The 25,115-nt window shown below is 47.4% G+C and overlaps 1 protein-coding gene across 3 annotated transcripts in view; it reads right to left on the reverse strand.

Annotated features, from left to right (window-relative positions):
- The window catches only part of LOC123993582 (ecto-NOX disulfide-thiol exchanger 2-like), a 345,502-nt gene that overhangs the window by 80,695 nt on the left and 239,692 nt on the right, over positions 1-25,115 (reverse strand). For all 3 annotated transcript variants that reach the window (XM_046295899.1, XM_046295898.1, XM_046295900.1), the window contains one exon: positions 12,324-12,455. In XM_046295899.1, coding sequence (XP_046151855.1) covers positions 12,324-12,455 — 132 coding nt within the window. The remainder of the gene's footprint in view (positions 1-12,323; positions 12,456-25,115) is intronic.

The following is a 25,115-nucleotide window of genomic DNA, read 5'->3' on the forward strand; positions in this document are numbered from 1 at the left end:
GAGACAGAGACCGACAGACGAGAGAGCGAGACAGAGACCGACAGACGAGAGAGCGAGACAGAGACCGACAGACGAGAGAGCGAGACAGAGACCGACAGACGAGAGAGCGAGACAGAGACCGACAGACGAGAGAGCGAGACAGAGACCGACAGACGAGAGAGCGAGACAGAGACCGACAGACGAGAGAGCGAGACAGAGACCGACAGACGAGAGAGCGAGACAGAGACCGACAGACGAGAGAGCGAGACAGAGACCGACAGACGAGAGAGCGAGACAGAGACCGAGACAGACGAGAGAGCGAGACAGAGACCGACAGACGAGAGAGCGAGACAGAGACCGACAGACGAGAGAGCGAGACAGAGACCGACAGACGAGAGAGCGAGACAGAGACCGACAGACGAGAGAGCGAGACAGAGACCGACAGACGAGAGAGCGAGACAGAGACCGACAGACGAGAGAGCGAGACAGAGACCGACAGACGAGAGAGCGAGACAGAGACCGACAGACGAGAGAGCGAGACAGAGACCGACAGACAGAGAGAGAGCGAGACAGAGACCGACAGACAGACAGAGAGCGAGACGGAGACCGACAGACAGAGAGAGAGCGAGACGGAGACCGACAGACCGAGAGAGAGCGAGACGGAGACCGACAGACCGAGAGAGAGCGAGACGGAGACCGACAGACCGAGAGAGAGCGAGACGGAGACCGACAGACCGAGAGAGAGCGAGACAGACAGAACGAGACACAGACAGACCGAGAGAGAGCGAGACGGAGACCGACAGACAGAGATAGAGCGAGACAGACAAACAGACCGAGAGAGACAGAGAGCTCCATCAGAAGAAAAACAACAGAGAGGCTGAAGTTCAATCCCTCACATGGAGAATCAGTAGAAAATCCAGGTGGATTAGTTCAAAGGTACAAGCCGATCTCGTAACAAAGTCTTTAAGTGTGCGTGTGCTGTTAGGGACATTACATCAATGTTGGATCACCCCGTAGTGTGGTTTTTCACTTTAATTTTGAGTGTAACTCCAAATCCAGACCTCCATGAGTTGATAAATTTGATTTCCATTGATAATTTTTGTGTGATTTTGTTGTCAGCACATTCAACTATGTAAAGAAAAAAGTATTTAATCAGAATATTTCATTCATTCAGATCTAGGATGTGTTTATTTTAGTGTTCCCTTAATTTTTTTGAGCAGTGTATTTCTCCAGGTGATTCGTGAGGACTACAGCTGTCCCACACAGGCCCTCCCACTACGACACAGACAACCCGACTGCAGCCTAACCACTGGCAATGATGGTGTGTGCATCTGTCAGTGTAAAACCAATGCAGCTGCGGTATTTAAAATCTGGAGAGAGTCCTCAAATGAAGGTACGAGCACTAACGGCAGCTTCCTTATGCTGTCCCATGGTTCAAGGTGCTTAGTGACAGAACACACAAATACACTAGTATTCCTGTCCATCACACTAACACAGGTCTACAATTATAACTCGCTCAACAAAGTGCATAATTTTCTCTTGCACAGCACAGCAGTGTAGCAAAGAGAGTCTGCTAAGTCTGGCAGCAGCTCAGTAAATTGTACAAATGAAATTGAACAGGAAAAAGCCAGTAGGTAGAATAGCATCCTCCAAGCCCACTTTATTTGAAATATGGAGTCCTAGTGGATTACTGTGAGGCCTAGAATTCTGGAGCTCTGTTGATATGAATGTGCTTTTAAAGAAGCTGAAGGTGGTGGTTTAGAAAAAGGGAAACAAGACATTTTCATACGAAGAGAGGAACGACACATGACTGCATAAATCCTCACAGCCAGAGGAGTGAAATGATGAAGTCAAAACGTAATGTTAAAGTGATAAATGCCCTGCAGGGCTTCTATTGATATTGAACAAATAATAAACACCAGAAGCGGAGCGCCTTATTGCGTTTCATTCATCTCAAACTCTCAGTTCCAAACCATTAAACAAACATCGATGGAACATTATCATTCTAGAAGGAGCTCTGCTTTCTCTCACTCCTGTCTCCCAAGGACGCGTTAATGACACGTCTGTATGGTTCACCTGAATGGGTGACTCATGATAACATATCTGTTGGCTCTGCCACTGTAATTTCATCTGACTGAGTGACTCATGATGATAACATATCTGTTGGCTCTGCCACTGTAATTACATCTGACTGAGTGACTCATGATGATAACATATCTGTTGGCTCTGCCACTGTAATTACATCTGACTGAGTGACTCATGATGATAACATATCTGTTGGCTCTGCCACTGTAATTTCATCTGACTGAGTGACTCATGATAACATATCTGTTGGCTCTGCCACTGTAATTTCATCTGACTGAGTGACTCATGATAACATATCTGTTGGCTCTGCCACTGTAATTTCACCTGACTGAGTGACTCATAACATATCTGTTGGCTCTGCCACTGTAATTTCACCTGACTGAGTGACTCATGATAACACATCTGTTGGCTCTGCCACTGTAATTTCACCTGACTGAGTGACTCATGATAACATATTTGTTGGCTCTGCCACTGTAATTTCACCTGACTGAGTGACTCATGATAACATATCTGTTGGCTCTGCCACTGTAATTTCACCTGACTGAGTGACTCATGATAACACATCTGTTGGCTCTGCCACTGTAATTTCACCTGACTGAGTGACTCATGATAACATATCTGTTGGCTCTGCCACTGTAATTTCACCTGACTGAGTGACTCATGATAACATATCTGTTGGCTCTGCCACTGTAATTTCATCTGACTGAGTGACTCATGATAACATATCTGTTGGCTCTGCCACTGTAATTTCATCTGACTGAGTGACTCATGATAACATATCTGTTGGCTCTGCCACTGTAATTACATCTGACTGAGTGACTCATGATAACATATCTGTTGGCTCTGCCACTGTAATTACATCTGACTGAGTGACTCATGATGATAACATATCTGTTGGCTCTGCCACTGTAATTTCACCTGACTGAGTGACTCATGATAACATATCTGTTGGCTCTGCCACTGTAATTTCATCTGACTGAGTGACTCATGATAACATATCTGTTGGCTCTGCCACTGTAATTACATCTGACTGAGTGACTCATGATGATAACATATCTGTTGGCTCTGCCACTGTAATTTCACCTGACTGAGTGACTCATGATAACATATCTGTTGGCTCTGCCACTGTAATTTCACCTGACTGAGTGACTCATGATAACACATCTGTTGGCTCTGCCACTGTAATTTCACCTGACTGAGTGACTCATGATAACATATCTGTTGGCTCTGCCACTGTAATTACATCTGACTGAGTGACTCATGATGATAACATATCTGTTGGCTCTGCCACTGTAATTTCACCTGACTGAGTGACTCATGATAACATATCTGTTGGCTCTGCCACTGTAATTTCACCTGACTGAGTGACTCATGATAACACATCTGTTGGCTCTGCCACTGTAATTTCATCTGACTGAGTGACTCATGATAACATATCTGTTGGCTCTGCCACTGTAATTTCATCTGACTGAGTGACTCATGATAACATATCTGTTGGCTCTGCCACTGTAATTTCATCTGACTGAGTGACTCATGATAACATATCTGTTGGCTCTGCCACTGTAATTTCACCTGACTGAGTGACTCATGATAACATATATGTTGGCTCTGCCACTGTAATTACATCTGACTGAGTGACTCATGATAACATATCTGTTGGCTCTGCCACTGTAATTACATCTGACTGAGTGACTCATGATAACATATCTGTTGGCTCTGCCACTGTAATTTCATCTGACTGAGTGACTCATGATAACATATCTGTTGGCTCTGCCACTGTAATTTCACCTGACTGAGTGACTCATGATAACATATCTGTTGGCTCTGCCACTGTAATTTCACCTGACTGAGTGACTCATGATGATAACATATCTGTTGGCTCTGCCACTGTAATTTCACCTGACTGAGTGACTCATGATAACATATCTGTTGGCTCTGCCACTGTAATTTCATCTGACTGAGTGACTCATGATAACATATCTGTTGGCTCTGCCACTGTAATTACATCTGACTGAGTGACTCATGATGATAACATATCTGTTGGCTCTGCCACTGTAATTTCACCTGACTGAGTGACTCATGATAACACATCTGTTGGCTCTGCCACTGTAATTTCACCTGACTGAGTGACTCATGATAACATATCTGTTGGCTCTGCCACTGTAATTACATCTGACTGAGTGACTCATGATGATAACATATCTGTTGGCTCTGCCACTGTAATTTCACCTGACTGAGTGACTCATGATAACATATCTGTTGGCTCTGCCACTGTAATTTCACCTGACTGAGTGACTCATGATAACACATCTGTTGGCTCTGCCACTGTAATTTCATCTGACTGAGTGACTCATGATAACATATCTGTTGGCTCTGCCACTGTAATTTCATCTGACTGAGTGACTCATGATAACATATCTGTTGGCTCTGCCACTGTAATTTCATCTGACTGAGTGACTCATGATAACATATCTGTTGGCTCTGCCACTGTAATTTCACCTGACTGAGTGACTCATGATAACATATATGTTGGCTCTGCCACTGTAATTACATCTGACTGAGTGACTCATGATAACATATCTGTTGGCTCTGCCACTGTAATTACATCTGACTGAGTGACTCATGATAACATATCTGTTGGCTCTGCCACTGTAATTTCATCTGACTGAGTGACTCATGATAACATATCTGTTGGCTCTGCCACTGTAATTTCACCTGACTGAGTGACTCATGATAACATATCTGTTGGCTCTGCCACTGTAATTTCACCTGACTGAGTGACTCATGATGATAACATATCTGTTGGCTCTGCCACTGTAATTTCACCTGACTGAGTGACTCATGATAACATATCTGTTGGCTCTGCCACTGTAATTTCATCTGACTGAGTGACTCATGATAACATATCTGTTGGCTCTGCCACTGTAATTACATCTGACTGAGTGACTCATGATGATAACATATCTGTTGGCTCTGCCACTGTAATTTCACCTGACTGAGTGACTCATGATAACATATCTGTTGGCTCTGCCACTGTAATTTCACCTGACTGAGTGACTCATGATAACACATCTGTTGGCTCTGCCACTGTAATTTCACCTGACTGAGTGACTCATGATAACATATCTGTTGGCTCTGCCACTGTAATTACATCTGACTGAGTGACTCATGATGATAACATATCTGTTGGCTCTGCCACTGTAATTTCACCTGACTGAGTGACTCATGATAACATATCTGTTGGCTCTGCCACTGTAATTTCACCTGACTGAGTGACTCATGATAACACATCTGTTGGCTCTGCCACTGTAATTTCACCTGACTGAGTGACTCATGATAACATATTTGTTGGCTCTGCCACTGCAATTTCACCTGACTGAGTGACTCATGATAACATATCTGTTGGCTCTGCCACTGTAATTACATCTGACTGAGTGACTCATGATAACATATCTGTTGGCTCTGCCACTGTAATTACATCTGACTGAGTGACTCATGATAACATATCTGTTGGCTCTGCCACTGTAATTTCACATGACTGAGTGACTCATGATAACATATCTGTTGGCTCTGCCACTGTAATTTCACCTGACTGAGTGACTCATGATGATAACATATCTGTTGGCTCTGCCACTGTAATTTCACATGACTGAGTGACTCATGATAACATATCTGTTGGCTCTGCCACTGTAATTTCACCTGACTGAGTGACTCATGATGATAACATATCTGTTGGCTCTGCCACTGTAATTTCACCTGACTGAGTGACTCATGATGATAACATATTTGTTGGCTCTGCCACTGTAATTTCACCTGACTGAGTGACTCATGATGATGACATATCTGTTGGCTCTGCCACTAATTTCACCTGACTGAGTGACTCATGATGATGACATATCTGTTGGCTCTGCCACTGTAATTTCATCTGACTGAGTGACTCATGATGATGACATATCTGTTGGCTCTGCCACTGTAATTACATCTGACTGAGTGACTCATGATAACATATCTGTTGGCTCTGCCACTGTAATTTCATCTGATTGAGTGACTCATGATAACATATCTGTTGGCTCTGCCACTGTAATTTCACCTGACTGAGTGACTCATGATAACATATCTGTTGGCTCTGCCACTGTAATTTCATCTGACTGAGTGACTCATGATGATAACATATCTGTTGGCTCTGCCACTGTAATTTCACCTGACTGAGTGACTCATGATAACATATCTGTTGGCTCTGCCACTGTAATTTCATCTGATTGAGTGACTCATGATAACATATCTGTTGGCTCTGCCACTGTAATTTCACCTGACTGAGTGACTCATGATGATGACATATCTGTTGGCTCTGCCACTGTAATTTCACCTGACTGAGTGACTCATGATGATGACATATCTGTTGGCTCTGACACTGTAATTTCACCTGACTGAGTGACTCATGATGATAACATATCTGTTGGCTCTGCCACTGTAAATACATTTACATTACATTTAAGTCATTTAGCAGACGCACTTATCCAGAGCGACTTACAAATTGGTGCATTCACCTTATGACATCCAGTGGCTCTGCCACTGTAATTTCACTTTACAATAGTGCATCTAAATCTTAAAGGGGGGGTGAGAGGGAATACTTATCCTATCCTAGGTATTCCTTAAAGAGGTGGGGTTTCAGGTGTCTCCGGAACTTTACAATAGTGCATCTAAATCTTAAAGGGGGGGTGAGAGGGAATACTTATCCTATCCTAGGTATTCCTTAAAGAGGTGGGGTTTCAGGTGTCTCCGGAAGGTAGGTGGTGATTGACTGAGTGACTCATGATAACATATCTGTTGGCTCTGCAACTGTAATTTCATCTGACTGAGTGACTCATTATGATAACATATCTGTTGGCTCTGCCACTGTAATTACATCTGACTGAGTGACTAATGATAACATATCTGTTGGCTCTGCAACTGTAATTTCATCTGACTGAGTGACTCATGATGATAACATATCTGTTGGCTCTGCCACTGTAATTACGTCTGACTGAGTGACTCATGATGATGACATATCTGTTGGCTCTGCCACTGTAATTACATCTGACTGAGTGACTAATGATAACATATCTGTTGGCTCTGCCACTGTAATTACGTCTGACTGAGTGACTCATGATGATGACATATCTGTTGGCTCTGCCACTGTAATTACATCTGACTGAGTGACTAATGATAACATATCTGTTGGCTCTGCCACTGTAATTACATCTGACTGAGTGACTCATGATGATAACATATCTGTTGGCTCTGCCACTGTAATTACATCTGACTGAGTGACTCATGATGATAACATATCTGTTGGCTCTGCCACTGTAATTACATCTGACTGAGTGACTAATGATAACATATCTGTGGGCTCTGCCACTGTAATTTCAGCTGACTGAGTGACTAATGATAACATATATGTTGGCTCTGCCACTGTAATTTCACCTGACTGAGTGACTGATGATGATAACATATCTGTTGGCTCTGCCACTGTAATTTCACCTGACTGAGTGACTCATGATGATGACATATCTGTTGGCTCTGCCACTGTAATTTCACCTGACTGAGTGACTCATGATGATGACATATCTGTTGGCTCTGCCACTGTAATTTCACCTGACTGAGTGACTCATGATGATAACATATCTGTTGGCTCTGCCACTGTAATTTCACCTGACTGAGTGACTCATGATAACATATCTGTTGGCTCTGCCACTGTAATTTCACCTGACTGAGTGACTCATGATGATGACATATCTGTTGGCTCTGCCACTGTAATTTCACCTGACTGAGTGACTCATGATGATGACATATCTGTTGGCTCTGCCACTGTAATTTCACCTGAATGGGTGACCCGATTGTTAATTATATTGACAAGATATTTGAGTGACCGCTCTAACAAAGGAAATACATGTCCTCAATGATGGGAGGCTGTGGGATGAGTTGAGATCAGGTGGGATCATTCTAGCCAATGAGAGGGCAGATAAGTGTCAACAACAGGCCATAGAGATAGAGGACTCATTTTTGTATCTGTGCCATTATAGCATCTGTGACAGCATGAGCAGCGCCATTGAGGCCATCTCCATTTTAAAGTAGTGAATTTTCTTCTTCTTTATTGGCAGATTACTCCCAACTCAGAAATCCACACCCAGATGATTTTAAAAGGTGTGGAAGCCCCCAATGGCAATGTCCATGCTAAAATAGGTTATATCAATGTTGAATCCTCAACCTATATGAAAGCAGGCACAACCTTGAATTAAAAAATGTTTTTTTTTGTTTGTTCGAAATGCCACTTCCATCAGTGCATTCGATCAAATAAGCCTCATACAGCAAATTAGCCATGACATTTTATATTGACCAAAATCAACACCATCATTGACCTCCATACAAACACTCCTCGCTTCATGGGCTTATTTTCATGGACAGATTTTGGGCAAAGTAAAACCTCTAGCAATGGCCTCTTCCTCTGGTGACACATGATGACATTGAGGGCATTGGACTATAAGCTTTTATCTGCAAAAATATGATTCTGAGATAACTGGCTTTAAAGTTCCAAAACCTCATTGGTTTGAATGATGTCAGCAATTTTGATCTTGTATTCGTTTGAACTTAACATGAATAATTCAATAGAGAACATTGTATGAACAAGCATGAATTTTGTAAGAGGGTGATACTCCGAAAGCTCCTGCCACCTGTTTGAAACTGAGCTGTGTGGATCTCAAGTCCTCAGACTGAAAATAGAGTCATAAGTCCATCTGGCTGACTCAGCGCAGCATGTTCATTTTAATAGAGAAAGAAATGGCCGACTTAGGCAAATTTGAGAAGAGCCACAGCATCCAGCAACAAGTCTGCAGCTAGTTAGAAACCCCCACTGGATATTGCAGACACACAGACAAACACGCCATACACTCCCCCTTGTCTCTAAAGTAGCCACACACACTCCCCCTAGTCTCTAATGTAGCCACACAGACACTCCCCCTAGTCTCTACTGCAGCCACACACACTCCCCCTAGTCTCTACTGCAGCCACACAGACAAACCCACCAGACACTCCTCCTAGTCTCTAATGTAGCCACACACACTCCCCCTAGTCTCTAATGTAGCCACACACACTCCCCCTAGTCTCTAATGTAGCCACACACACTCCCCCTAGTCTCTAATGTAGCCACACACACTCCCCCTAGTCTCTAATGTAGCCACACACACTCCCCCTAGTCTCTAATGTAGCCACACACACTCCCCCTAGTCTCTACTGCAGCCACACAGACAAACCCACCAGACACTCCTCCTGGTCTCTAATGTAGCCACACACACTCCCCCTAGTCTCTAATGTAGCCACACACACTCCCCTAGTCTCTAATGTAGCCACACACACTCCCCCTAGTCTCTAATGTAGCCACACACACCCCCCCCTAGTCTCTAATGTAGCCACACACACTCCCCCTAGTCTCTAATGTAGCCACACACACTCCTCCTAGTCTCTAATGTAGCCACACACACTCCCCCTAGTCTCTAATGTAGCCACACACACTCCCCCTAGTCTCTAATGTAGCCACACACACTCCCCCTAGTCTCTAATGTAGCCACACACACTCCCCCTAGTCTCTAATGTAGCCACACACACTCCCCCTAGTCTCTAATGTAGCCACACACACTCCCCTAGTCTCTAATGTAGCCACACACACTCCCCCTAGTCTCTAATGTAGCCACACACACTCCCCTAGTCTCTAATGTAGCCACACACACTCCCCATAGTCTCTAATGTAGCCACACACACTCCCCCTAGTCTCCAATGTAGCCACACACAAACCCCATAGTCTCTAATGTAGCCACACACACTCCCCCTAGTCTCTAATGTAGCCACACACACCCCATAGTCTCTAATGTAGCCACACACACTCCCCCTAGTCTCTAATGTAGCCACACACACTCCCCTAGTCTCTAATGTAGCCACACACACTCCCCCTAGTCTCTAATGTAGCCACACACACTCCCCCTAGTCTCTAATGTAGCCACACACACTCCCCCTAGTCTCTAATGTAGCCACACACACTCCCCTAGTCTCTAATGTAGCCACACACACTCCCCTAGTCTCTAATGTAGCCACACACACTCCCCTAGTCTCTAATGTAGCCACACACACTCCCCCTAGTCTCTAATGTAGCCACACACACTCCCCCTAGTCTCTAATGTAGCCACACACACTCCCCCTAGTCTCTAATGTAGCCACACACACTCCCCCTAGTCTCTAATGTAGCCACACACACACCCCATAGTCTCTAATGTAGCCACACACACTCCCCCTAGTCTCTAATGTAGCCACACACACTCCCCTGATCTCTAATGTAGCCACACACAAACCCCATAGTCTCTAATGTAGCCACACACACACCCCATAGTCTCTAATGTAGCCACACACACTCCCCCTAGTCTCTACTGCAGCCACACAGACACTCACCCTAGCCTCTACTGCAGCCACACAGACACTCACCCTAGCCTCTACTGCAGCCACACAGACAGTCCCCCTAGTCTCTACTGCAACCACACAGACAGTCCCCCTAGTCTCTACTGCAACCACACAGACAAACACTCCACCTAGTCTCCACTGTAGCCATAGACACTACCAAGTCTCTACTGCAGCCACACAGACACTCCCCCTAGTCTCTAATGTAGCCACAGGGACAGACACTCCCCTTAGTCTCTCATGCAGCCACACAGTAACTCCCCTAGACTCTACTGCAGCCACACACACACACTCCAGATACTCCACCTAGTCTCTACTTCCACCTAGTCTCTACTGCAACCACACAGACAGTCCCCCTAGTCTCTAATGAAGCCACACAAACACCCCCCCCCCCGAGTCTAATGTAGGCCCACACACTCCACCTAGTCTCTACTGCAGCCATACAGACACTCCAGACACTTCCCCTAGTCTCTACTGCAGCCACACAGACACTCCCCCTAGTCTCTACTGCAGCCATACAGACACTCCAGACACTTCCCCTAGTCTCTACTGCAGCCACACAGACACTCCCCCTAGTCTCTACTGCAGCCACACAGACACTCCCCCTAGTCTCTACTGCAGCCATACAGACACTCCAGACACTCCCCCTAGTCCCTACTGTAGCCACAAACACTCCAGACACTCCCCCGAGTATCTACCGCAGCCACAGGGACAGACACTCCCCCTTGTCTCTAATGTAGCCACACACACTCCCCCTATGGTTAAGGATATAACTGCAGCAGAGGAAGGGTTATAGCTACAGCAGAGGTAGGGTTTATAACTACAGCAGAGGTAGGGTTATAACTACAGCAGAGGTAGGGTTATAGCTACAGCAGAGGTAGGGTTATAGCTACAGCAGAGCTAGGGTTATAGCTACAGCAGAGCTAGGGTTATAGCTACAGCAGAGGTAGGGTTATAGCTACAGCAGAGGTAGGGTTATAGCTACAGCAGAGGTAGGGTTAAAACTACAGCAGAGCTAGGGTTAAAACTACAGCAGAGCTAGGGTTAAAACTACAGCAGAGCTAGGGTTAAAACTACAGCAGAGCTAGGGTTAAAACTACAGCAGAGCTAGGGTTAAAACTACAGCAGAGGTAGGGTTATAGCTACAGCAGAGGTAGGGTTATAGCTACAGCAGAGGTAGGGTTATAGCTACAGCAGAGGTAGGGTTATAGCTACAGCAGAGGTAGGGTTATAGCTACAGCAGAGGTAGGGTTATAGCTACAGCAGAGGTAGGGTTATAGCTACAGCAGAGGTAGGGTTATAGCTACAGCAGAGGTAGGGTTATAGCTACAGCAGAGGTAGGGTTATAGCTACAGCAGAGGTAGGGTTAAAACTACAGTAGGGCTAGGGTTAAAACTACAGTAGAGCTAGGGTTAAAACTACAGTAGAGCTAGGGTTAAAACTACAGCAGAGCTAGGGTTAAAACTACAGTAGAGCTAGGGTTAAAACTACAGCAGAGCTAGGGTTAAAACTACAGCAGAGCTAGGGTTAAAACTACAGCAGAGCTAGGGTTAAAACTACAGTAGAGCTAGGGTTAAAACTACAGCAGAGCTAGGGTTAAAACTACAGCAGAGCTAGGGTTAAAACTACAGCAGAGCTAGGGTTAAAACTACAGTAGAGCTAGGGTTAAAACTACAGTAGAGCTAGGGTTATAACTACAGTAGAGGTACGATTATAACTCCAGTAGAGGTACGATTATAACTCCAGTAGAGGTACGATTAGGATTAAATGACCCATACCTGACATAAGGGGCTGTCCTGTCATGTTCATTGGAGCCATGCCAAGGTTGTTCATGGCGGTGGCCCAGGCGTTGGGGTCTGACATGGGCATCGGCATGGGGTTGGAGTCCATGGACATGTTACGAATCCCTTCTGCAAAGAGAGAGAGAGAGTCAGTCAGAATACAGTACAATCAGATAGACTAAAATCCCCTTTGGCTGCTTAGTATCATTCCCTTACATTTCCTCTTTAATAGCTTATATAATCCTCCCTGTAAGATGTTACAACAACAAAAATAATGTGTTTTTATTCATGTCTGGCAAAAGCAGAGCAGAAAAATTCATATTTGTGCTTCGAGGGATGAGAGGTCAACTGTCCAGTGAGACAGTCTTTAACATTCTATTCAGAGTGGAGGGATGAGAGGCCATCTGTCCAGTGAGACAGTCTTTAACATTCTATTCAGAGTGGAGGGATGAGAGGCCATCTGTCCAGTGAGACAGTCTTTAACATTCTATTCAGAGTGGAGGGATGAGAGGCCATCTGTCCAGTGAGACAGTCTTTAACATTCTATTCAGAGTGGAGGGATGAGAGGCCATCTGTCCAGTGAGACAGTCTTTAACATTCTATTCAGAGTGGAGGGATGAGAGGCCATCTGTCCAGTGAGACAGTCTTTAACATTCTATTCAGAGTGGAGGGATGAGAGGCCATCTGTCCAGTGAGACAGTCTTTTACATTCTATTCAGAGGTTATTAGAATTCATTCCCCTCTTGGCTGAACTTCCTCTGACCTCTTGTAAGAGAGGGCCTCCTGATGATGCTGCTTCTCTTCCCTGGCCGACACTACAAACTCTCAGAATGAACAACAGTACTACCACAACACACTCCTCAGATAGAATCTATACAATAAAACTTCAGTAAAAGAGCAGGGCTAGTTTATGTTTCTTTGTCACGGTCAATTTAGGGGAATAAAGCTCACGAAAAGATTACTAGCTTTGGTACTAAGCAAAAGGCCATTTCTAAAGCAGTCGGTCATTCAAAACTTAAAAAAAAAAAAAAAAATCGATGGCCTAATATTACAGACACACACATCAATTCAGACACAACCCCAGGGAAAGCAGTCTGGTTTTCTGCCAAGATCCCTACAGTAAAATACCCCAAGTAAACAAGAACGCATCACACATTCAACCCCAGCCTATTCCTCCCATCTAAACCATTTCACAACTCTAAATGGACTTTCTGGCTCTCATTTCTTTTACCTGTCCCTCTGACAGACTGTAAAGTGTGTTGACTGGCTGTGGCACTGAACTGCTCTCCTGCCTCATGATGCCAAAACAAACAGTTGGTGATGATGAGAACAACACTTCTCACACCTGAAAGGTCACTGTGATCTGCTAACACTGATGCTGTGTGTGTGTGTACACGCGCACGCTCGCGCCCTGTCTAATCACTTGAGCAGCAGACTGATTGGTCCGAGGTAGCTGAGGGTCTGGTATAACAAAGGACTAATGATGTTCTCTCTGTCTGGTATAATACAGGACTAATGATGTTCTCTCTGTCTGGTATAATAAAGGACCAACGATGTTATCTCTGTCTGGTATAATAAAGGACCAACGATGTCATCTCTGTCTGGTATAATAAATGACTAACGATGTTATCTCTGTCTGGTATAATACAGGACTAACGATGTTATCTCTGTCTGGTATAATACAGGACTAACGATGTTCTCTGTCTGGTATAATAAAGGACTAACTATGTTCTCTGTCTGGTATAATAAAGGACTAACGATGTTATCTCTGTCTGGTATAATACAGGACTAACGATGTTATCTCTGTCTGGTATAATAAAGGACTAACTATGTTCTCTGTCTGGTATAATAAAGGACCAACGATGTTCTCTGTCTGGTATAAAAGACTAATGATGTTCTCTGTCCCCTGCATCCCCGATGCTGTCATTACACTCTCATATCTGGGTTTCCATGACAAAGGCTGACAGACCTGATCTACAAAAAGAGTCAGAGTCTACTTTCTCAGAAAGCTGGGATATTAATGTTGACTGTGCTATCCTGACTCTGTTTTACAAATCTTTCATTGAGACGATTTGAGCCAAGCCACCCCCTGTACCCAGACTGAACAACTCTCCTATGGGCGCAGGTATAAGGCCCACCGGCAAGAAAAACACAACTAGACAATCATTTGTGCCAGGTGTGTTATCCCTCCTAAATAGCTTGTCTAATGTTCCTATCCACCCAGTAAGGCCAGCAGGCTAGTCTCTTTATTGGTATGCAACTTGTGTATTTTGTACTGTCAGTTTGTTTTCTACTGTATTTAAAGACCACTTTAAACATGTACATGATACTGCAACAACATTTCCACATGGGGACAATAAAGTCAGTGAAGTCTCAATGACCAGTCAAACAAAAAGGGCACAAATGCCAGGAAGAAGACAGAACATGAGTCAGTTTAGAAACTGACACAAATGTTCAGCTTAAAAGTGTCTCAGTTTACCCGAAAGGGTCAATTTACACCCACAGGGCCACTGTCTCGCAAAGGGTCATGACTAGAGGTCGACCGATTAATCGGAATGGCCGATTAATTAGGGCCGATTTCAAGTTCATAACAATCGGAAATCTGAATTTTTGGGCGCCAATTTCCAATTATTTAAAAAAATATATATATATATATATTTTTTTAATAACTTTTATTTAACTAGGCAAGTCCGTTAAGAACACATTCTTATTTTCATTGACTGCTAGGAACTGTGGGTTAACTGCCTTGTTCAGGGGCAGAACAACAGATTTTCACCTTGTCAGCGCAGGGATTCCAATCTTGCAACCGCACAGTTAACTAGCCCAACGCTCTAACCATTGCACTCCACGAGTAGCCTACCTGTTACGCGAATGCAGTAGAAGCCAAGGTAAATTGCTAGCTAGCATTAAACTTATCTTATAAAAAACAATCAATCATAATCACTAGTTATAACTACTAATCCAGTTTAGCAGGCAATATTAACCAGGTGAAATTGTGTCATTTCTCTTGCATTCCTTGCACGCAGAGAGAGTCAGGGTATATGCAACAGTTTGGGCTGCCTGGCTCATTGCGAACTAATCTGCAAGAATTGTACGTAATTATGACATACATTGAAGGTTGTGCAATGTAACAAGAATATTATTTAGACTTAGGGATGCCACAAGTTCGATAAAACACCGAACGGTTCCGTATTTCACTGAAATAAATGTTTTTTTTAATGACCAAAGGCTCGTAGTTCTGTGTGTAATTATGTTATAATTAAGTGTGATTTGATAGAGCAGTCTGACTGAGCAGCAGCAGGCCCGTAATCATTCATTCAAACAGCACTTTCGTGTGTTTTGCCAGCAGCTCTTCGCAAGCACAGCGCTGTTTATGACTTCAAGCCTATCAGCCTAATGGCTGGTGTAACCAATGTGAAATGGCTAGCTAGTTAGCTGGGTGTGCGCTAATACGGTTTCAAACGTCACTCGCTTTTAGATTTGGAGTAGTTATTCCCCTTGCACTGCAAGGAGCGATGGGTTTTGTGGAGGGATGGGTAACGATGCTTCGAGTGTGGCTGTTGTCGATATGTTCCTGGTTCGAGCCCAGGTAGGGGCGAGGAGGGGGACAGAAGCTATACTGTTACACTGGAAATACTACAGTGCCTATATCCAATAGTCAAAGGTATATGAAATACAAATGGTATAGAGAGAAATAGTCCTATAAATACTACACTGCTCAAAGAAATAAAGGGAACACTTAATCAACACAATGTAACTCCAAGTCAATCACACTTCTGTGAAATCAAACTGTCCACTTAGGAAGCAACACTGATTGACAATAAATTCCACAGGCTGTTGTGCAAATGGAATAGACAAGAGGTGGAAATTATAGGCAATTAGCAAGACAACACCAATGAAGGAGTGGTTCTGCAGGTGGTGACCACAGACCACTTCTCAGTTCCTATGCTTCCTGGCTGATGTTTTGGTCACTTTTGAATGCTGGCGGTGCTTTCACTCTAGTGGTAGCATGAGACGGAGTCTACAACCCACACAAGTGGCTCAGGTAGTGCAGCTCATCCAGGATGGCACATCAATGCGAGCTGTGGCAAGAAGGTTTGCGGTGTCTGTCAGCGTAGTGTCCAGAGCATGGAGGCGCTACCAGGAGACAGGCCAGTACATAAGGAGACCGTAGGAGGGCAACAACCCAGCAGCAGGACCGCTACCTCCGCCTTTGTGCAAGGAAGAGCAGGAGGAGCACTGCCAGAGCCCTGCAAAATGACCTCCAGCAGGTCACAAATGTGCATGTGTGCTCAAACGGTCAGAAACAGACTCCATGAGGGTGGTTTGAGGGCCCGACGTCAGCATGGGGTGGTTGTGCTTACAAGCCCAACACCGTGTAGGACGTTTGGCAAATTCGCCACTGGCGTCCTGTGCTCTTCACAGATTAAAGCAGGTTCACGCTGAGCACATGTGACAGACGTGACAGAGTCTGGAGACGCCGCGGTGAACGTTCTGTCGCCTGCAACATCCTCTAGCATGACCGGTTTGGCGGTGGGTCAGTCATGGTGTGGGGTGGCATTTCTTTGGGGGGGCCGCACAACCCTCCATGTGCTCGCCAGAGGCAGCCTGACTGCCATTAGGTACCAAGATGAGATCCTCAGACCCCTTGTGAGACCATATGCTGGTGCGGTTGGCCCTGGGTTCCTCCTAATGCAAGACAATGCTAGACCTCATGTGGCTGGAGTGTGTCAGCAGTTCCTGCAAGAGGAAGGCATTGATGCTATGGACTGGCCCGCCCGTTCCCCAGACCTGAATCCAATTGAGCACATCTGGGACATCATGTCTCGCTCCATCCACCAACGCCACGTTGCACCACAGACTGTCCAGGAGTTGGCTTTAGTCCAGGTCTGGGAGGAGATCTCTCAGGAGGCCATCCGCCACCTCAGGAGCATGCCCAGGCGTTGTAGGGAGGTCATACAGGCACGTGGAGGCCACACACACACGACTGAGCCTCATTTTGACTTGTTTTAAGGAAATTACATCAAAGTTGGATCAGCCTGTAGTGTGGTTTTCCACTAATTTTGAGTGTGACTCCAAATCCAGACCTCCATGGGCTGATAAATTTGATTTCCATTGATCATTTTTGTGTGATTTTGTTATCAGCACATTCAACTATGTAAAGAAAAAATTATTTAATAAGAATATTTCATTCATTCAGATCTAGAATGTGTTATTTTAGTGTTGCCTTTATTTTTTTGAGCAGTGTATATTAACTACAACCTAAAACCTTTTACCATGGAATATTGAAGTCTCATGTTGAAAGGAACCACCAACTTTCATATGTTCTCATGTTCTGAGCAAGGAACTTAAACGTTAGCTTTTTTACATGGCACACATTTTTACATGGCACATATTACTTTCTTCTCCAACACTTCGTTATTGCATTATTTAAACCAAATTAAACATTTCATTACTTATTTGAGGCCAAACTGATTTGATTGATGTTTTATATTAAGTTAATAAGTTAATAAGTGTTAATTCAGTATTGTTGTAATTGTCATCATTATCACACCCAAAAAACAATCGTCCGATTAATCGGTAGCGGCTTTTTGGGTCCTCCAATAATCGGTATCGGTGTTGAAAAATCATAACCTGTCTACCTCTAGTCATGACACATCCACAGGGCCACTGTCTCTCAAAGGATCCCGATGCATCCATACTGTTTAGCTCATTACAGGAGGCCTGGGTTGTCTTAGGAGTTCTGATCTTATCAGATTGATAGTTATCTAAGGGCTGAAGGCTTTGAGAGAGAGTTAAAGTGCTGGTTGAGGTCAGGGTAACCCTCATGCCCTGTAATGATAAGATGTCGTGGAGGAAATTTCCACAGTGCCTCACTCGTTCCCCCCTGCGTCCCTCCCTCCTTCCATCCCTCCCTCCCTCCCTGGGCGCTGGCCTCCTGGGATTTAGGGCTTCATAGAGTGACCTTGAGACCAGAGCTCTGGCATGGTTCCCCTCAGCTCCCTTCCACTCAATCACAGCCACACAGAGCAGAGGGAGTGTGTCTGAATAGAAATCAGCAGTGGAAAGATCAACACTAGCACACACACACGCTCACACACATGTAAACACACACACGCTCGCTGGCCCAACCAGAAGACATTTCAGCCAGTGAAAATACACATCCGTCATCACGAGAAGGGCTGAATGCGTCTGATTGAACACATGTTATACCAGTTCTCTTGTTTTTAATGATTCAATTCCTAACATTTGGCAGGAATTGATTCAATGTGTAAGCTCTACTGAACGTGTTACTGTAATCAATTCAAGGTCAAATGAGGCAGAAGAAAATTAATTGTGATGAAATTGTGTTACGATACCGATGGCTCTATTTCCTGTTGGCGTTAAGTACGCACGCTCGTCTGCAATTTCTACCTGTTAAAGCCGCCACTTCTATTCTATTTTCAAACCCTAGTGATAATTTAACTGTCTTATATGAGCTCGCTTACAATGAGGTGGGAGAGGTGGAAATATCTGAGGTGTGTCCTTAAAAATGTGAGCCAAAGTGACAATTTCAGTATGCGCTGGTAGGGATATTTCAGACCAACCGAAAGCTGGCCTTAGCATTAATCCGGTTAGTTGTGGCATTGATTTTGACAGCGGAAGCGCAGCTTATTCAGCTGTGATGCACAGTGAACATATTCACATGAAGTGCTTTTTGTGTCTGTAAACAAATGTTTTTTCCCCATTTAGTTTAGATTTGATTAAAACTAAGCACAGCCTCCCTTCCTCTCAATGAAGAGTTGGGCAGTAGTGAAACAGTGAGTGCACATCCCCTTTATATATGTGCCAAAGTAATGGCATAAGAAACACTGCCACAGGCCTTACTGGCCATAGAGCTGCAGTAAAGGGCTTTTAAGCTGAAATAAAAGGCTCCCCCAGGGTGCTGATAGGAAATGAATCCATTTTAAGGCCTATTGGCTGGAGGCCTCCCAGCAGGCCAAGAGAAGCTCAGGGACATTTAGTTTACAATGGCAAGGTCTTAACTGCTAACAGGCCAATTACAGCCTTTTTACAAAGAAAGGCCTCCTGGACACAATCATGGTCACATACCGACATGGAAGGAAGACTGCACTCAGGACTAACTGATGGAGAGAATGGGAGAATGGAGGAGGAGCGAGAAAGAAAGAGTATGGTCTTACAGTGGGGCAAAAAAGTATTTAGTCAGTCACCAATTGTACAAGTTCTCCCACTTAAAAAGATGAGAGAGGCCTGTAATTTTCATCATAGGCACACTTCAATTATGACAGACAAAATGAGAAAAAAAATCCAGAAAATCACATTGTAGGATTTTTTATGAATTTATTTGCAAATTATGGTGGAAAATAAGTATTTGGTCACCTACAAACAAGCAAGATTTCTGTCTCTCACAGACCTGTAACTTCTTCTTTAAGAGGCTCCTCTGGCCTCCACTCGTTACCTGAATTAATGGCACCTGTTTGAACTTGTTATCAGTATAAAAGACACCTTGTCCACAACCTCAAACAGTCACACACACATTTTTAGAAATGTTTGCAGATTAATACAAATAAAAACATGAAATATCACATTTCAAAAAGTATTCAGACCCTTTACTTAGTACCTGTTGAAGCACCTTTGGCAGCGATTACAGTCTCGAGTCTTCTCGGGTATGCTGCTACAAGCTTGGCACACCTGTATTTGGGGAGTTTCTCCCATTCTTCTCTGCAGATCCTCTCAAGCTCTGTCAGGTTGAATGGGGAGCATAGCTAAACAGTTATTTTCAGGTCTCTCCAGAGATGTTAAATTAGGTTCAAGTCCGGGCTCTGGTTGGGGAAATCAAGGACATTCAGACTTGTTTCGAAGCCATTCCTGCATTTTCTTGGCTGTTAGGGTCATTGTCCTGCTGGAAGGTGAATCTTCGCCCACAGGTTCTGAGCACTCTGGTGCAGGTTTTCATCAAGGAGCTCTCTGTACTTTGCTCCGTTCATCTTTCCCTTGATCCTGATTGGTCTCCCAATCCCTGCGGATGAAAAACATCCCCACAGCATGATGTTGCCAGCACCATGCTTGACCATGGGAATGGTGCCAGGTTTCCTCCAGATGTGACGCTTGGCTTCAAAAGTTGGCAAACCTAGTCACTCCAGGGCTTTTAATTTAAAAAAATTTTTATTACTATATTCTAGATTGTAGGAGGGGTCGGGGTCTCAAGTTACTGTTGTGAGTTACAAGGTGCAAGTTAGACATTTGGTTCTGCAGTCACTCAATTAGCCCATGTCAGCAACAAAAAAATGTGACTGAAATTAGTCTAGCAGCCGGGGTGGGGCCCATTGATCATCAGTTATCATATTAAGAGCAGCAAACATTTGCCTCCACCCGATTGCAAAATGTGTAGAATTGCATTAAATGAGTTAGACGGGGGATGTTGGTACGCAGAACCACGAGGTGGGCACCGGATGATGAGTTCAGGTTTTTGTGGCCCCCGCCCCCATCACAGTTAGTCACCCCTGGTGCAACTAATGGCAAACTGCATGCATTCTCTATGCGAATCTGGACCGTCCACAAAGAACATCTGATCTGATGATAGTTTGTCAGAAAAGTGAAAATGCCTGATTACAAATAATTAGGGGTTATATCAACCTCCAATTATGAAAATGGCCTTTAAATTTGTCCTTGCTGAACAGAACAGTGGTGGGTGAAATTGTGTAGTATCTAATTCATTTCCATTGCATGTCTGTAAATCACAAAGAAAAACACCCAAGACATTAGATGTCTGTGATTTCCTCTGAATAGGAGTTCTGGGTCCTTACACTCACAGCATGAATCACAATATAGGAGGAAGAAGAGGCGGCCATTTTCATTCAAACACAAATTCAAATCACTAAGATTAGTGATGCCAGGCCATCCTTACGTGTGAAAAACCCTCACCAGGGAGAATAAAATGCATGGTGAAATAGCTTTGTTGGAGTGGATGGATGTCTGTTTAACCTTAATCTAGTGGATGCAGATCAATGTGTTTCTGCCCTGTCTTCTGTTTGTGTCAGAGATTCCCTCCACCTGAATCCAACACCAGCACAACTAAATCAGCAAGGTGGGCAGCCTGGATTCAACTATATAATGTTTCTGTATTTTATAACTTGAGAGCTTTGGAAACTGTAACGATTTCCACATGAGATCCACCTAAAGGCATATGCACACACGCACACTCACCCACAATGCTTAATAATGTATGAGTGACCTCTTCACTCCTTTCATCTCTTAATGATATAGGAATCTTAGGGCATTTCTCATTAGCAGTGGAGCTGGGAGGGATCCCTCAAAGTGGGGTGTAGACAACAGATCTGTTCACAAAGGATGAGGGCCAGTGAAAGAGTTCAGACAGAAGTAGCTGATAGTTGCAGCTTGAGGACGCATATCTCTCTGCACCACGAAATTCCTTAGCCTGATCCTGCCAAGCTTTCAGAGGGGAAAGGGTCTTCATCTCTCTCTCCCTCCCTCATCAAGGGTCTCCCCCATCGCTCTCCCTCATCTCTCTCCCTCATCAAGGGTCTCCTCCATCTCTCTCCCTCATCAAGGGTCTCCTCCATCTCTCTCCCTCATCAAGGGTCTCCATCTCTCCCCCTCATCAAGGGTCTCCTCCATCTCTCCCTCATCAAGGGTCTCCTCCATCTCTCTCCCTCATCAAGGGTCTCCTCCATCTCTCCCTCATCAAGGGTCTCCTCCATCTCTCCCTCATCAAGGGTCTCCTCCATCTCTCCCCCATCAAGGGTCTCCTCCATCTCTCCCCCATCAAGGGTCTTCCATCTCTCTCCCCCATCAAGGGTCTCCATCTCTCTCCCCCATCAAGGGTCTCCATCTCTCTCCCCCATCAAGGGTCTCCATCTCTCCCCCCATCAAGGGTCTCCATCTCTCTCCCCATCAAGGGTCTCCATCTCTCTCCCCATCAAGGGTCTCCATCTCTCTCCCCCATCAAGGGTCTCCATCTCTCTCCCCCATCAAGGGTCTCCATCTCTCTCCCCCATCAAGGGTCTCCATCTCTCTCCCCCATCAAGGGTCTCCATCTCTCTCCCCCATCAAGGGTCTCCATCTCTCTCCCCCATCAAGGGTCTCCATCTCTCTCCCCCATCAAGGGTCTCCATCTCTCTCCCCCATCAAGGGTCTCCATCTCTCTCCCTCATCAAGGGTCTCCATCTCTCTCCCTCATCAAGGGTCTCCATCTCTCTCCCTCATCAAGGGTCTCCATCTCTCTCCCCCATCAAGGGTCTCCATCTCTCTCCCTCATCAAGGGTCTCCATCTCTCTCCCTCATCAAGGGTCTCCATCTCTCTCCCTCATCAAGGGTCTCCATCTCTCTCCCTCATCAAGGGTCTCCATCTCTCTCCCTCATCAAGGGTCTCCATCTCTCTCCCTCATCAAGGGTCTCCATCTCTCTCCCTCATTGTAATAGCATAATACATTGGAGAGGAATCTCTATTCTCTGATGTGGCGCGAGAGAGAACGGGCGGGCGGGCGCGCGAGAGAGAACGGGCGGGCGGGCTCGCGAGAGAGAACGGGCGGGCGCGCGAGAGAGAACGGGCGGGCGGGCTCGCGAGAGAGAACGGGCGGGCGGGCGCGCGAGAGAGAACGGGCGGGCGGGCTCGCGAGAGAACGGGCGGGCGGGCGCGCGAGAGAGAACGGGCGGGCGGGCGCGAGAGAGAGAACGGGCGGGCGGGCGCGAGAGAGAGAACGGGCGCGAGAGAGAGAACGGGCGCGAGAGAGAGAACGGGCGCGAGAGAGAGAACGGGCGCGAGAGAGAGAACGGGCGCGAGAGAGAGAACGGGCGCGAGAGAGAGAACGGGCGCGAGAGAGAGAACGGGCGCGAGAGAGAGAGAACGGGCGGGCGGGCGCGAGAGAGAGAGAACGGGCGGGCGGGCGCGAGAGAGAGAGAACGGGCGGGCGGGCGCGAGAGAGAGAACGGGCGGGCGGGCGCGAGAGAGAGAACGGGCGGGCGGGCGCGAGAGAGAGAACGGGCGGGCGGGCGCGAGAGAGAGAACGGGCGGGCGGGCGCGAGAGAGAGAACGGGCGGGCGGGCGAGAGAGAGAACGGGCGGGCGGGCGCGAGAGAGAGAACGGGCGGGCGGGCGCGAGAGAGAGAACGGGCGGGCGGGCGCGAGAGAGAGAACGGGCGGGCGGGCGCGAGAGAGAGAACGGGCGGGCGGGCGCGAGAGAGAGAACGGGCGGGCGGGCGAGAGAGAGAACGGGCGGGCGGGCGCGAGAGAGAGAACGGGCGGGCGGGCGCGAGAGAGAGAACGGGCGGGCGGGCGAGAGAGAGAACGGGCGGGCGGGCGCGAGAGAGAGAACGGGCGGGCGGGCGAGAGAGAGAACGGGCGGGCGGGCGCGAGAGAGAGAACGGGCGGGCGGGCGCGAGAGAGAACGGGCGGGCGGGCGCGAGAGAGAGAACGGGCGGGCGGGCGAGAGAGAGAACGGGCGGGCGGGCGCGAGAGAGAGAACGGCGGGCGGGCGCGAGAGAGAGAACGGGCGGGCGGGCGCGAGAGAGAAACGGGCGGGCGGGCGAGAGAGAGAACGGGCGGGCGGGCGCGAGAGAGAGAACGGGCGGGCGGGCGCGAGAGAGAGAACGGGCGGGCGGGCGCGAGAGAGAGAACGGGCGGGCGGGCGCGAGAGAGAGAACGGGCGGGCGGGCGCGAGAGAGAGAACGGGCGGGCGGGCGCGAGAGAGAGAACGGGCGGGCGGGCGCGAGAGAGAGAACGGGCGGGCGGGCGCGAGAGAGAGAACGGGCGGGCGGGCGCGAGAGAGAGAACGGGCGGGCGGGCGCGCGAGAGAGAACGGGCGGGCGGGCGCGAGAGAGAACGGGCGGGCGGGCGCGAGAGAGAGAACGGGCGGGCGGGCGAGAGAGAGAAACGGGCGGGCGGGCGCGAGAGAGAGAACGGGCGCGCGGGCGGGCGCGAGAGAGAGAACGGGCGGGCGGGCGCGAGAGAGAGAACGGGCGGGCGGGCGCGAGAGAGAGAACGGGCGGGCGGGCGCGAGAGAGAGAACGGGCGGGCGGGCGCGAGAGAGAGAACGGGCGGGCGGGCGCGAGAGAGAGAACGGGCGGGCGCGAGAGAGAGAACGGGCGGGCGCGAGAGAGAGAACGGGCGGGCGCGAGAGAGAGAACGGGCGGGCGCGAGAGAGAGAACGGGCGGGCGCGAGAGAGAGAACGGGCGCGCGCGAGAGAGAGAACGGGCGCGCGAGAGAGAGAACGGGCGCGCGCGAGAGAGAGAACGGGCGCGCGAGAGAGAGAACGGGCGCGCGCGAGAGAGAGAACGGGCGCGCGCGAGAGAGAGAACGGGCGCGCGCGAGAGAGAGAACGGGCGCGCGCGAGAGAGAGAACGGGCGCGCGAGAGAGAGAACGGGCGCGCGCGAGAGAGAGAACGGGCGCGAGAGAGAGAGAACGGGCGCGCGAGAGAGAGAAACGGGCGCGCGAGAGAGAGAACGGGCGCGCGAGAGAGAAACGGGCGCGCGAGAGAGAGAACGGGCGCGCGCGAGAGAGAACGGGCGCGCGCGAGAGAGAACGGGCGCGCGCGAGAGAGAACGGGCGCGCGCGAGAGAGAACGGGCGCGCGCGAGAGAGAACGCAGAGAGAGAACGCAGAGAGAGAACGCAGAGAGAGAGAACGCAGAGAGAGAGAACGGAGAGAGAGAGAGCGGAGAGAGAGAGAGCGGAGAGAGAGACATCCCACGTTCAACGTCAACAAAACCATCCCACGTTCAACGTCAACAAAACCATCCCACGTTCAACGTCAATAAAACCATCCCACGT

The sequence above is a fragment of the Oncorhynchus gorbuscha genome, linkage group LG13 (assembly GCF_021184085.1).
Source record: "Oncorhynchus gorbuscha isolate QuinsamMale2020 ecotype Even-year linkage group LG13, OgorEven_v1.0, whole genome shotgun sequence".
In the NCBI taxonomy this organism is placed as follows: Eukaryota; Metazoa; Chordata; class Actinopteri; order Salmoniformes; family Salmonidae; genus Oncorhynchus; species Oncorhynchus gorbuscha.